Source organism: Anomaloglossus baeobatrachus, chromosome 4 (genome assembly GCF_048569485.1).
Source record: "Anomaloglossus baeobatrachus isolate aAnoBae1 chromosome 4, aAnoBae1.hap1, whole genome shotgun sequence".
In the NCBI taxonomy this organism is placed as follows: domain Eukaryota; kingdom Metazoa; phylum Chordata; class Amphibia; order Anura; family Aromobatidae; genus Anomaloglossus; species Anomaloglossus baeobatrachus.
Window position 1 is genome coordinate 579,821,179 of NC_134356.1, and position 14,433 is coordinate 579,835,611.

General features: G+C 47.0%; 1 protein-coding gene across 1 annotated transcript in view; it reads right to left on the minus strand.

The window, feature by feature from the left end:
* ADGRA2 (adhesion G protein-coupled receptor A2) overlaps positions 1 to 14,433 on the minus strand; it is a 281,780-nt gene that overhangs the window by 128,827 nt on the left and 138,520 nt on the right. Inside the window, exon 2 of the mRNA XM_075346114.1 lies at positions 84 to 155. Coding sequence (XP_075202229.1) covers positions 84 to 155 — 72 coding nt within the window. The remainder of the gene's footprint in view (positions 1 to 83; positions 156 to 14,433) is intronic.

The window sequence follows — 14,433 nt, forward strand, 5'->3', positions numbered from 1 at the left end:
GGAAACTCTGTGTCCTGCTGGCTTATGCGTTGTTAACTCTAAATACCATTTATGAGATTTTAAAGTTACAGTCTATTACTTACAGCCTCTCCAGGTCCAGAAGTCCATAAAATGAGCCATTCTTCAAAATAGTAATCTTATTATTGCTGAGAATCCTGTAAAAATAGCAAGAAAAAAAAGATTAACTCAATATGTCGTGTAATATTAAGTCATAGTAAGACATTAATGCCCAGGATTTACCCATCAGCTGGCTGTTACTGCCATATATGTTGTCTAGATCTATAAGTGTCCCATAGATTTATTTTTATGATAACAATCTGAATGTAGTAGGCTTTTTTTAGGCATAAATTACAGGGCATGATCCATTATCTTAGATAAATATAATATCATGAAATGATGTTCCAAAAAAATGAAGTACCGGTATTTCTCCCACAAAATTACCCATGTTTAGTTATGCTCGCGTTTATTTCCTTTGTGTGTATTAGAACAACACAAAAAAAATGAGAAAAAAGGCAAATTGGGCATAATTTCACACAAAACACCAAAAATGGGCAGGCCAAAATTGTTGGCACCCTCCACTTAATATTTGGCTGTACACTCTTTGGAATAAATAACTGCAATCAATCATTTCCCATAACCATCAACAAGCTTCTTACACCTCTCAACTGGAATTCTGGACCACTCTTCTTTTGCAATCTGCTCCAGGTCTCACATATTTGAAGGGTGTCTTCTCCCAACAGCAATTTTAATATCTCTCCACAGGTGTTCAATGGGATTAAAATCCGGATTCGTTGCTGGTCACTTCAAAATCCTTTGGTAATCTTCAGATTTCATGTGATGCCGTGCATACAGTCAAAGCTTGACCAAAAGCTCTATCTTGGGGTCATCTCTCCACAAAAAACTTTCAGAGAAGGAGTTTGGCTTACTCACGTATATTTTGGCAAACTATAGTCTAGCTTTTTTTAAGGTCTCTGTGTCAGCAGTGGGGTCCTCCTGGGTCTCCTGCCATAGCACTTCATTTCAAACAAATGTGGACGAATAGCTTGCACTGACACTGATTCACCTGAGCCTGCAGGACAGCATGAATATCTTTGGAGCTTGATTGCGACTACTTATCCACCGTACAGGCAATCCTGCATTGCAACCTTCCATCAATTTTTCTCTGCCGTCTACATCCAGAGAAGGTTTATCATGATCTCCTCAGACCACAGGTTCCAGTAATCAATGTCCTTAGTCTGCTTGTCTTCAGCAAACTGTTTGCAGGCTTTCTTGTGTATCATCTTTAGAAGAGGCTTCCTTCTGGGATGACAGCGATTAAAAGAAGCTCAAAAGACTGAGCATATGATCAGCAAGTCATTTTTACACTGCAGAGCATACATCCAGTCTTTTTACAGTTTATGAAGTGCTTTTTCAGGCAGGTTACAGAGCAGATCCATCTAAACAAAGATGTTGTGTGCACATACACTTAAGGGCGCTTTACACCCAGCGACATCACTAGCGATGTCGCTAGTGAAAGCACCCGCTCCCGTCGTTTGTGCATCACGGGCAAATCGCTGCCCGTGGCGCACAATATCGCTAATACCTGTCACACGGACTTACCTTCCAACCGACGTCGCTGTGGGCGGCGAACAGCCTCTCTTTCTAAGTGGGCGGTTCATGCGGAGTCACAGCGACGTCACATGGCAGGCGTCCAATAGAAGCGGAGGGGCGAAGAGCAGCCGCATGAAAGACACGCCCACCTCGTTGCCGGAGGACACAGATACAGTGTTGTTCGTCGTTCCTGGGGTGTCACACGTAGCGATGTGTGCTGCCTCAGGAACGACAAACAACCTGCGTCCAAAAGCAGCAACGACATTTGGGAAGTGGATGACGTGTCAACAATCAACGATTTGGTGAGTATTTTGCATCGTTAGCGGTCGCTCGTACGTGTCACACACAATGACGTCGCTAACGAGGCCGGATGTGCATCACGAATTCCGTGACCCAACGACATCTCGTTAGCGATGTCGTTGCGGGTAATGGGGCCTTTAGTCTGACGTAAAAGTAAGTGGTGTGACAACTTAAAAGTGCCTAGAGCAGCATGAACACCATAATTTGCAGGAAACGTCATATATGGACCATACAAATGTTGACTAGTTTCAGATAAGGGGTATTCCTATTTCCAAGATTCTATCCCAAAATGTAGTAGGTGTAGTAATAATATTAGCAAATACCTTCAATTAGAAATGTAGTAATGTTCTTCTGATTAGCTATGTCACTTACTTCATGTGCAGGACATTACAGTGGCTTAGGTTTCCATGGTTATGTGAGTGGTGGTAACCATAGACACCTAAGCTGTAATGCCCTCCACATGAGGTAAGCGACATAGTTTATAAGGAGAACTATACTACATTTCAAATTGGAGGTATTTGCTAATATTATTGTGACACCCTGGCAAAACCAGGTAGTCACAGATAGGCCCCTACACAACACCCTTCCTTCACTAGGAAACACACAGCCGACCTGAAACCTTAGTCACCTCCCCTAGGGAAAGACAGACACACCAGTGGGTGGGACCAGGTGGTTGGACAAGCCCAACCAGGGGTCTAGACAGCCTGGGGTGGGAAAACAAGCAGTCAGTCTAAGTTAAGCTTCAGTGCTAGGTGTAGCTCCAACAGAGGAGGTTCAAGTTGAACGGTGCCAGGGTTGAAGCCCTGGTGCCACTCGCTAGGAGGCAGATGGTGGTCTCTGTCAGCAGGAGATGGGAAGACGGCTCGGCAGAACCGAGGTGGACCAGGACAGGGTTGTAGCCCGCCGGTACTGACACAGGGAACCGACCCAGAAACCGGACCACAAAGGGGGGTACTCGGACCCTGAAGCCAGGACCGGAAACAAGCGGCCTGGTTAATTAACCGATTGAGGCCATGACTAGAGGTCCTGTCCCACCCTCATAGAAGACAACAGCCCACCGATAGGGATAAGAAGTCACCGCCAGGGCCCATTGATCCCATAGGCCAGCGTCTGCGGGCACGGCTCCTTAGGCCACATCCAGCTGGGAGCGGACTCCTGAGTTCCAGACCAGGCAGTCCACCATACACAAAACAGTGCAGAGGAAAAGGACAGAGACCACCAGCCTGAGTGGGGGGTACCCTGAATGCAACTGGCCGCAGCGGCCGGCCACCAGCACCTTGGTTTACCAAAGACTCATGTGTGTCATTTACTGTGAGTAACCAAAACGTTCCCCTGTTGTTGCTATACCCTGCACAAGGACACTGGGCCCCGGGGCAACCATCCCTACCCATGGAGGGGTTAACATCCAGCTGCCGCTACACCTCCCCGGGTGCCCCATAACAGCAGCGGTGGTGTCCCACCTCACCACACACCGTGGGTGGCGTCACGAACTTAATACAGCCTAGCCCGTACATCTACGTCCCCCTTTTTATTCGGCGTGCCCGCGAGCCCCCCGGGTCCGGAGACCCTCGAGCCACCCCCCTTAGGAGGTCTGGATCCGAGCAGCGGCGGCTGCTGGCACAGGGTGGCACATTATTATTACACCTACTACATATTGGGATAGGATCTTGAAGTTGGGAATACTCCTTTAAGGATAATGTCTAGATATGTACAGTATATAAGACTAGATTGATTCTTCGCGTGCATGGGGAATGTGCAGCGCTGGCTCAGAACCATAGCATTGAGTGTTTGGCTCTCCACTTTTAGATACAGTACAAAGGACTGGACTGAGACTGGATCTGCAAAGCCAACATCCATATGTGTATTATGAAACATAAGAAAGATGGTAATTTACCCCACAAGTCGCACATATCTCACACCAGCACACGTCTGGGTGTAACTCCCACCCGAGCGCCTCATTTCCATTAATCACTATAACATATGATTTAATCATATTAAAGGGTTTTTTTGATATTTTTCAAAAATGTGAACCCAAATATAAAGTAGCAACCAAGTAATAAAGACTTTAATAATCTACTCGGGCATTGCATAAATAGCAGCTCCCTGATCTAATGGTGCCTTGTGCTGCCATTCCTTTACAATAACTCTGGAGGCGCACACAATAGGACCACATAGTTTCAATGACTGGGGGTCAAACATTTATTCATCAGACGACTATTCCTAACTTCACACACCCATACCAATAGCTCAGCATAATTCCCAACATGAACCAAACAAAAATCCTATACTGAAAGGAGTCATAAATCTGCCAAAGTCATAAAAACATATAAAGTTTATTTAAACAAAGTAAAGATATACACCATATACTAAAAATATCAGTCACGGTGAGAACCAGAAATACAGACAGTACATGGGAGGAATCGAATAGTATGGAGGGGCAAATATAGTACACCACTCACAATTGTAATGTATACATATTATACAGTAGAAATGCTGTGGAACAAAAAGCCCCATAAGGCCTCTTTTACACGTCCGTTAAAATCACGCACGTTTTTCACGGACGTGTCAGAGGTGCGTTTTGCCCTCCGTGAGCCGTGTTTATGGCACATGTGTGTTATCCGTGATAACACTCGGAGAACGGGAACTTTCTACTCACCTGTCCCTGGCGTTGCTGTCTGTGGTGCTGATCTTTGGTCTCCAGTCCTGCCGACTCCCCGCTGCTGCAGCTTACGGCCGCAGTGAAGTGAATATGCAATAAGCATAATGAGCGGTGGTCGGAAGCAAGTGACAGCAGCGGCAGAGACAGCAGGGCTGGAGAAGGGGAGTAAAGTTTTTTTTTTTTCTCGCAGACACATGTGTTTTCTCCGGTGCGTATCACACGGAACACATACTTGTGGTCCGCTTGCGTTCCGTGTGACACCCGTGATGCCGGAGAAAAACGGACATGTCTACGTGTGGAGCACATGGGCACACGTATGCTCCACACGTACACACGGTCCATGGCAGAATACGCACGTGAGCGCAGACCCATTGATTTTAATGGGTCCACGTGTGCCCGTGTATCCGGTACGTAAGGAAACGGACCAAACACGTACCAGAGACACGGACGTGTGAAGGAGGCCTAAGTAGAAGTACATGAAAAACATTACAAAAAGAATGTAGAGTGACCATAATACTGTCTACCCATTACTCCTTTAGTGAGACCAATTTTTGTTTTGGTTTTTTTTTGTGTATAGACTTGCCACATAACACATGTGAGATTGAAATTGTGTTCTTAATTACAGAATCACATATTTTTGTACTAAAAATAAAAAAAAAGCATTGAAAATGTTTCATCACGTCCGCATCGAATAGGCACAAAGAAATGGAAAAATGCATTTAAAAAAAATGACAACAAATCTAGCAATACAAAGAATGGCTTGATAATGCACCTTTTGGTGAGGACAGCTGAGAAAAACATGTAAAAAAAATATAAAACAACATAAAAAATCACTGTTCTCTTATCTGAGAACTTTTCTTGAAGGGGTTATACATGATTAGAAAGATATGGCTTGTTTCTTCTGAACCAGCGCTGCTTCTCTACAGCTTTTGCTATTGTTCCTTAGTTCTATTAAAGTAAAACAGTGTTCACAGTGCTTTGGATGCACCATGCTTCAGCTACGTCCAAAACACTGCGCTGTACAGTACAAGCACAGTGGATGGGATTTCTAGAAATCCCGTGCCTACTGTGTGTGTGGAGCCTGCAGCGAAAACTGACTTGCGGTGCGGCTTTCCGAGGCCGCATCATGTTGAGAGACCTCAGCCCCCCGAACCCAGATCATGGGTACGAGCAGCTGTGGTCTCCTGTGTTCACCTGCGTTCACCTGCAGAGGAGACTCGCTGCCCCGTACGTCAGGACCCAAAGCGTTCAGCACACAGCGAGTCCTGATCGTGGGTACGTACCCTTAATAGTGCTGAACTGCAATACCAAACTCCACCTGTAGAGAGGTGTGGTGCTGCTTTAGGATAGAAATCAGCCATCTGTATCGACTCAAGAGTGCCCCCTTAGGCTGCTTTCACACATCCGGTTTTTGCTGAGTGGCACAATACGGCGCTTTGCAGAAAAAACGCAACCGTATTTTTTTGCCACCGGTTGCGTTTTTTCTGCATATACTTGCATTAGCGCCGTATTGTGCCGCATGGCCTTGCGTTGCGTCTGGTTTTTGCCGGATGCGGCATATTTAGCCCATGCGGCGGCCGGATAGAACGTTACCTGGCCCGTTTTTTTGTGCGGCAAAAAAACGCATCGCACCGGATCCGGCGCAATCCGGCGCGATTTACAATGAAAGCCTATGGACGCCACATCTGGCCGCCGGATGCGGTTTTTTGCACTGTGCATGCTCAGTATCAAGACGCATCCGTCAAAAAACGGATGGCCGCATGGAAAAACTTATGCAACGGATCCGTTTTTTTCGCCGCATCCGTTGCATAGGTTTTTGAGCCGGATTGAGCCGCACTGCAAAAACCGGATGTGTGAAAGCAGCCTTATTAGCTTGAGTGTAGAGCCACTAAATAAAACCTGGCCTGGCCACCTATGAAATGTTATCTTAGGCCGCCCATCTCAACGGCCGGGACGACGGGGACGTAATACTACATCCATAATCTGTTGACTACACCTGCGCAGATTTATCAATGTTCACACAGACCCATTCCCTTAGTTCCTGATTGACACAAGATTCTGTCCTTGAGCTGAAAATGACATCTTGGCAGTAAATGAATAAGTCCGACATGGTTTTAGTATTGCCCGTTATTTGTAGCCATGATATTATCTCTCCGCCGTTACTCCAGAATCACAGTCGCTGGTGATAGATGATTATGGAAAGGGAGGAAAAGAATTGGCCCTTCACTTTGGACATTGAATGGTTCTTTATTACAGGAACTTGCACTCAATGTAGGTGGAGATTTACAAGTGCCAGCACTTATTCCACTTCCTGTCATTACCGAAAATCACAATGCTGGGTCAGGGGTCCCGGAAAATTCAGCTGGAACTGAAAATGGAATTCAGGGGGCAGCCACCTCCTAAAATAACAGTAGAAAGGAAATAACATTGTATGGCGAAGAAGAGGATCATGTATGGTCATCGACGTGGACATCCCTTGTTCAAAGCATTGAGTAGTGATCAATCTGCACAGCAGCTCTGGAACTGAGATATACCGGTGGTCACTATACTCTGACTCTACAGCTGTGGTAAAACTACAACTCCCAGCATTTCCTGACGACTAGTGAGCCTCCAGTTGGAAACCAAAATTTCCCTAAATAGATAAACAAAAAAGTAGCATACAAATTAGGCCAAAACCATCTCCATGTACAGCTGTACAAACCTGAGCTGCTGCACAACCTCCTTTTGGAGAATTTTCCTTTTCAAAAATAAGACTGGCAGCATCAAAGGTTTGTGTTATGGTGTTTAGTAGCAGAGACACAACCCTGGAAGAGGTGAGAAGTGTCTGTATGACGTCTCACATCTCTGTACAATCACCAGGTTCTGATATTGGGATTTATAATATCACTACAGTTATAAAAATGTGATTTACTGACATCAAAGGAGAATTTCCACTGACGTGTATTATAGATGGGATGATGTACCCGGCCGGCTCTTTATTGTGCTGTTGTAGCTGATTGACAGGCCTGTGGCTAGCTATGTAGGAGACCTGTCACTCACCTGCAGCAGAACTGGGAGAAATCGACCGAGGCAGAACCAGACATGTCTCATCTCTGGCTGTGGTCCCCAACTAGATCTTTAAAGGGAATCTGTCAGGTCCAAAATGCATCTAGAACCACGAGCAGTTCTGGGTGTATATTATTAATCCCTGACTAAGGGGTACTTTGCACGTTGCGACATCGCTACTGCGATATCGTCGGTGTCAAATTGAAAGTGACGCACATCCGGCGCCAGTAACGACGTTGCAACGTGTAAAACCTAGAAGCACCGATAAATGATCGCAAAAGCGTCGAAAATCGGTGATCTGTGTAGTGTCGGTCATTTCCATAATTTCGCTACAGCGACAGGTACAATGTTGTTCCTCGTTCCTGCGGCAGCACACATCGCTGTGAATGAAGCCGCAGGAGCGAGGAACATCACCTTACCTGCGTCCCGCCTGCAATGAGGAAGGAAGGAGGTGGGCGGGATGTTTACGTCCCGCTCGTCTCCGCCCCTCCGCTTCTATTGGCCGCCTGCCGTGTGACGTCGCTGTGATGCCGCACGACACGCCCCCTTAGGAAGGAGGCTGGTCGCCGGCCAGAACGATGTCGCAGGGCAGGTAAGTGCGTGTGAAGCTGCCGTAGCGATAATGTTCGAGCGTGAAACAGTCAAAAATCGGTGATCTGTGTCACGTCGTTCATTTTCATAATGTCGGTGCGTCCGCAGGTACGGTGTTGTTTGTCGTTCCTGCAACTTCACACATCGCTGTGTGTGAAGCCGCAGGAGCGACAAACATCTCTTTACCTGCGCCCGCCGTTCACCGGCAATGCGGAAGGGAGAAGGTGGGCGGGATGTTTACATCCCGCTCATCTCCGCCCCTTCGCTTCTATTGGCCGACCGATTACTGACGTCGCGGTGACGTCGCTGTGACGCCGAACACACCGCCTCCTTGAAGGAGGGATTCTTCAGCAGTCACAGCGACGTCGCCGAGCAGGTAATGTTCGCTACGGCAGCTATCACAAGATATCGCAGCTGCGACGGGGGCGGGGACTATCGCGCTTGGCATTGCTACAACCGGCTAGGGATGTCGTAGCGTGCAAAGTACCCCTACCTGTTCCTGTATACACTAGCATAGATAAAAGGCTCTTTAGAAAAAGTATTTCTAAAGATCTTTTATTGTATGCTAATGGAAGAGGGACTAGTCCCAAGGGCGTTGCTTCCCTTGCTAGTCGGCCCCATTAGCTTGTTAGCATGGCCCTGTGGGAGTGCTATCATGCTAATGAATACGCAGCATCAGAGGATGACCTCACTCACCTCTTCACTGCCATTGCCGTCCGACGCTGGATTTTGGCTCAGTGCGCATGACCCTGGAGTTTCGGTCATGCACACTATGAAGCCGGGTGTACGCGTCCTGGCTTCAAATTAAAGTAGTGCACATTACCGAAAGTCCAGGATCATGCACACTGACTCAAAATTCAGCATCGGGCAGCGATGGTAGCAGAGAAATGAGTGAGATCATCCTCTGACGCTGCGCATTCATCAGCATGTTAGCACGCCCAAAGGGGCGTACTAACATGATAATGGGGCTGACTAGCAAGGGAAGCAACGCCCTTGGGACTAGTCCCCTCGCTCATTCTAAAATAGCTTTTCTGAAGATCTCTTTATCTAAGCTATTGTATACAGGGACTGTTAGGCAGGGATTAGCAATATAGACCCAGCCCTGCTCGTGATTCTGGGTGCATATTGGACCTGACAGGTTCCCTTTAAAGGGAATCGGTCAGTGAGCTCATCCCTCCTAAGGCTGCTTTCACACTTCCATTGTTTTGCATCAGTCACAATCCGTTGCCTTGAGGAAATATGGTATCCTGCAAAATATTTTGCAGGATTCCATTTTTTCCCCATAGACTTATATTAACAACGGATTGCGACTGATTGCCCTACATTGCATCCACTATGCGACTCATCAGTCATAGAATGACTGACCGCCGGGCGGAAGCAATGCAGACTGTAACGTTTTTTGTAACATCGAAAAAACGCAGTGTGCTGGATTCTGTCGGCATCCGTCCTTGGTTATAATAGAAGCCTATGGGCGCCTGAATCCATCCAATCTGTCAAATGACGGATTCCAGCAACGGTTCCATGTTTTAGCAACAGAGCATGCTCAGATGTGTAAAATCCTTTCTGGTTAGAAAATATATCTCTTTCTCTCTCGTCTGTCGGTCTCTCTGTCTGTTGGTTGGTCAGTCTTTCTCTCTCTCTCTGTCGATGTCGGTCTTTATCTCTCTCTGTCGATGTTGGTCTCTCTCTCTCTCTGTCGGTCTCTCTCTCTCTGTCGGTCTGTCAGTCGGTCAGTCTCTCACTCTCACCCCCTCTCTCATACTCACTGCTCACTGGCGCGGTGCTACACAGCTGTCACACTGCTCCGGCGGTTTCTCCTGCTTTTGAAAATGCCGGCCGCTTATTATTCCATCTCGTAGTCACTACTTGCCCCACCCACCGGCGGCTATGATTGGTTGCAGTCAGACGCGCCCCCACGCTGAGTTACAGCTGTCTCAGTGCAACCAATCACATGCGCCGGTGGGTGGGTCTATATTGTGCAGTACAATAAATAAATAAATAAACAAATAAAAAAACAGCGTGCGGTCCCACCCCCCAATTTTGATACCAGCCAAGGTAAATTCACTTGGCTGAGGGCTGGTATTCTCAGGATGGGCAGCCCCACATTATGGGGAGCCCCCCAGCCTAAAAATATCAGCCAGCAGCCACCCGGAATTGTCACATCCATTTGATGTGACAGTCCTGGAACGCTACCCGGCTCATCCCGATTTCCCTGATGCGGTGGCAATCGGAGTAATAAGGAGTTAATGGCAGCCCATAGCTGCCACTAAGTCCTAGCTTAGTGATGGCAGGCGTCTATGAGACACTCCCTCATCATTAAACTGTAGTGAAAGTAAATAAACACAATCACTGAAAAATCCTTTATTTGTTATAAAAGACATAATAACACCCTCTGTCACCACTTTATTAATCCCCAAATACCCCTCCAGGTCCGATGTAATCCACACGAGGTCCCACGACGCTTTCAGCTCTGCTATATTGGAAGCTGACAGTGAGCGGCCATAGAGCACCGCCTCTCGCAGTGAGCTCCACGGAGCAACTGAAGTGAGTCACGCTGTTAGCGGTGACATCACTCAGGTTACCTGCGGCCACAGCTGGATTCTCCTTGCCAGGTACAAACTGCTACAACAAATCAGTTTTTTAATGGATCCGTCCCATCAGTTGTACCACAATCTCCAACGCATCTGTCACATCAGTCACAAAACGGATTGTGACTGATGGAAAAAGACGGAAATGTGAAAGTAGCCTTAGGGCGGCGTTACACGCAACGATTTATCGTGCGATCGCATTAGCGAGTGCACCCGCCCCCGTCGATTGTGCGTCAGGGGCAATTTGTTGCCCGTGGCGCACAAAGTCGTTTACCCCCTTCACATGTACTTACCTGCCTAATGACGTCGCTGTGGGCGGCGAACATCCTCTTCCTGAAGGGGGAAGGACATTCGGCATCACAGCAATGTCACACAGCGGCCGCCCAATAGAAGCGGAGGGGCGGAGATGAGCGGGACGTAACATCCCGCCCACCTCCTTCCTTTCGCATTGCCAGCAGGACGCAGGTAAGCTGTGTTCGTCGTTCCCGAGGTGTCACACGGAGCGATGTGTGCTGCCTCGGGAACGACGAACAACAGAAGCACAAGGCGCGCAGAAGGAGGAACGACTTTATGAAAATGAACGACGTGTCAATGAGCAACGATAAGGTGAGTATTTTTGCTTGTTCACAGTCGTTCGTAGCTGTCACAAGCTACGATATCTCTAACGATGCCGGATGTGCGTCACGGAATCCGTGACCCCGACGACATATCGCCCGATATATCGTAGCGTGTGACGCCGCCCTTAGACATCTACATTGACATGTAGGTCATAGGAAGCTGAATAAAATTCATAAAATTTTAAAATAAAAAATAAATATCTGGATATCGGCGATCCAATGTCTTACTCCCAAGAAATCCATGTTTTTTCTCATATGTAAATGAAATGTTAAAGGAGTTGTCCGGTCTGAAACGACAAGTCTGTAGTTCTTCTATGTGTCACTCTATGTGACTGCAGACGTGTGAATCCTGACAGTGACCACAAGGTGCCCTGTGAGGATTGATCGGTGTCAGCTCCAGGAACAGTGGCCATGTGACTGCAAGTATGCAACATTCATAATCCCCGCCACAATCTGACTAGACTTTTTCCGGCAAGTGAATTTTTCCCCAGTGCTGGAGTGGTGCTTTTAATCTAAGTTCCCTGCCCCCGGTCTTATACTCACCCTCTTGCATTTTCACCTTTTATCGCCACCGCTCCAGTCCCATGGCGGCATCTTGTGATCCCAACTTCTGACCATACAGAAGGTAGAAGTTAAGTCACAAGCTCTCAATACAAGTCTGTGAGAACCAGAATGAGGACAAAACAAGACTCTCAGACTTGTATTGCGTTGTTACCTCTGGTGCGCTCTATGGAACATTAGAGCTGCAGGAAGGACAGAAACTGCCTGAAACCGGCGGGTGCAGTGCTGATGAAACGTGAAGACGGCGGCAGGTGAGTATAAGACCGGGGGAAAGGAATTTCGACTAAAAGCCCTATTCCTACGGTGAAAAGAAATCCATTGGAGTGGTGTTTTAAGCAATGTTTCAGGCGTCTTTTGAAGCAAGTCACCTCCAAAAGATTCTTCAAAAACCTCTGTGTGCACAGTGGAAAGAAACAATGATTGATGTCTGGAGAGATCTGTTAAAATTGGCGCAAAAGAAAACTGGAGCATTTGCCCACAGTATCCAATCAGATTGCACCTCTTATTTTTCAGAGGCAGTTTAGCAAGTGGAAGAGATTGCCATGAAGAACGTCTCCATCTTTTCATTCCACCAGTTGTGATACCCTTCGCTGATCTGTTCCATACTTACCTACAAATCAGGATTTCCAGATTTGCCAACAACTCTTTGATAAGACAATTCTGAGACTGACAACTGCAGAAGATAGTGATAATGGCTTCCGTGCAGTTTTCCAGCCTAAATTTAATCTATACTTGGCAACTTTTTCAAACAGCATTGCACCCCCATTTTACAGATTATGCCCATTGTACAGCCCCTGAATGTGACTATAGCACATACCAGCACCACACAGCAGAAACCTTCATGGAAGATTGCTTTGCTTTACGACAGGTATTAGGGGGTTTCTGCGGCGCTCGTCTACTCTTCCATGAGTCTGAAACATCTCCGCACTAACTAGGAACCTCTCTGACGATCCAAGAGAGTTGACCGGCACTATCTCAGGGCAGCGAATTTTGGGGGAAAGATGTCCTACAAGCAGAGACCTACAGACCATGCCCATTGCTCAAGAAAAGTTATTTTATTTGGTGACAGCAAATATCCCAACAGTTAACCCTTAACTTCTACGGATAGGACATATTGTTGCTGATCAGCTGTTCCCCAGACACTTCAGTTCCCCTGTAGCAAAACATCCCCCTTGAGGCGAAAGAGGAGGCAGAAGCCAGCAGCAGGTTCAAGAACTCGGGCCATTCATGCACAAGTTCATTAAAACTTTTTTAATGAGCAATTAGTGCTTGTGGATTGGGACACAAGCTAATGGGGTCAAGACTCTGTCTTTATGTGTTGGCTCCCTGACTGCTCCAGGCCTGGGTACATTCCTTAATTTAACCCTTGGTAGGAACAAAAATGCCTACAGTAATAGTTCATTATGTCTAATATCTGCATTATACCAAATTCTCTGCAGGAAAAATAAAAGGCATGTTGGAATAATATTGGTGAATCAGCAAACAACGGCTTTGTCTGATGGCTCTTGACCTAACATCTTCACTGGATGCCGCCTAATAATCTAGTTATCTTATTAACTTGTGGTAAAAAAAATGTATATAAGGCCCACTTCACAAGTCCGTTTTGACCATCCGTGTGTACGAATGTGTTGTCCATGTGACATCTGTATGACATGTACCAGAAAAATTGAGTGCCATTAAAAGGAATGTGTTTTTATGTGTTAACGATGTGCAAATATAGATAGATGTTAGACAGATTTTACAACTATAATCCAAATAAAAGAATAATTATTCAAATAAGCAACTCTTCACTCCTATTTTTGATAACCAGCAATGGTAAAGCAGACAGCTGTGGGCTTATATTATCAGGCTGGGGAGGTCCATGTGTGGAGCCCCGTGCTCACCTGCAGGTCGCCTCAGGGTCTTTACGTGCTGGAAATCTTCTGGCCACAGGCAGGTCAGGTTAACTTCAATGGGAATCGTGACGCCACTCTTGGTGTTGCGGTCAGGGGGTGACCGCCACTGCAGTTTAACGAGCGTCTGGGGCTGATGGTAAATGCAGTCTGATGTTATAGCTTCCCAAGAGTGAGGCTGGCCCCAGAGGCTCAGTATAAGTGTGTAGTACCACAGGTCGCAGAAGAACTCACACACAGGCAGCAATGTCTTTCAGGGTTTTTACTCACATTCAGATGATAGAGTGAGGCAACTCGGGCGATGCTATGATGAACCAGGTGGAACCAGGTATCTTTCTGTCCGACGTAGGGGTGACTGCTGACTAGCCTTCCTAGCCCTTCTAGTTTTGAGGTGACCCCGACTTGGAGTGCTCCGGGGTCAGCCAGGGAAGTTGCAACTGCCTCTTCTCCCCTTTCTGGCCCGTTTGCTGACAGCGTGGACCAAGTAATACTGGCTGCTTGCCTTTTCTTACTTATGGGCCCCCTCGTTGCTGTTGATACTGCGGACTCTGTGTTGTTCGGTGAGGTACATCCAGCACCCTCACCAGCAG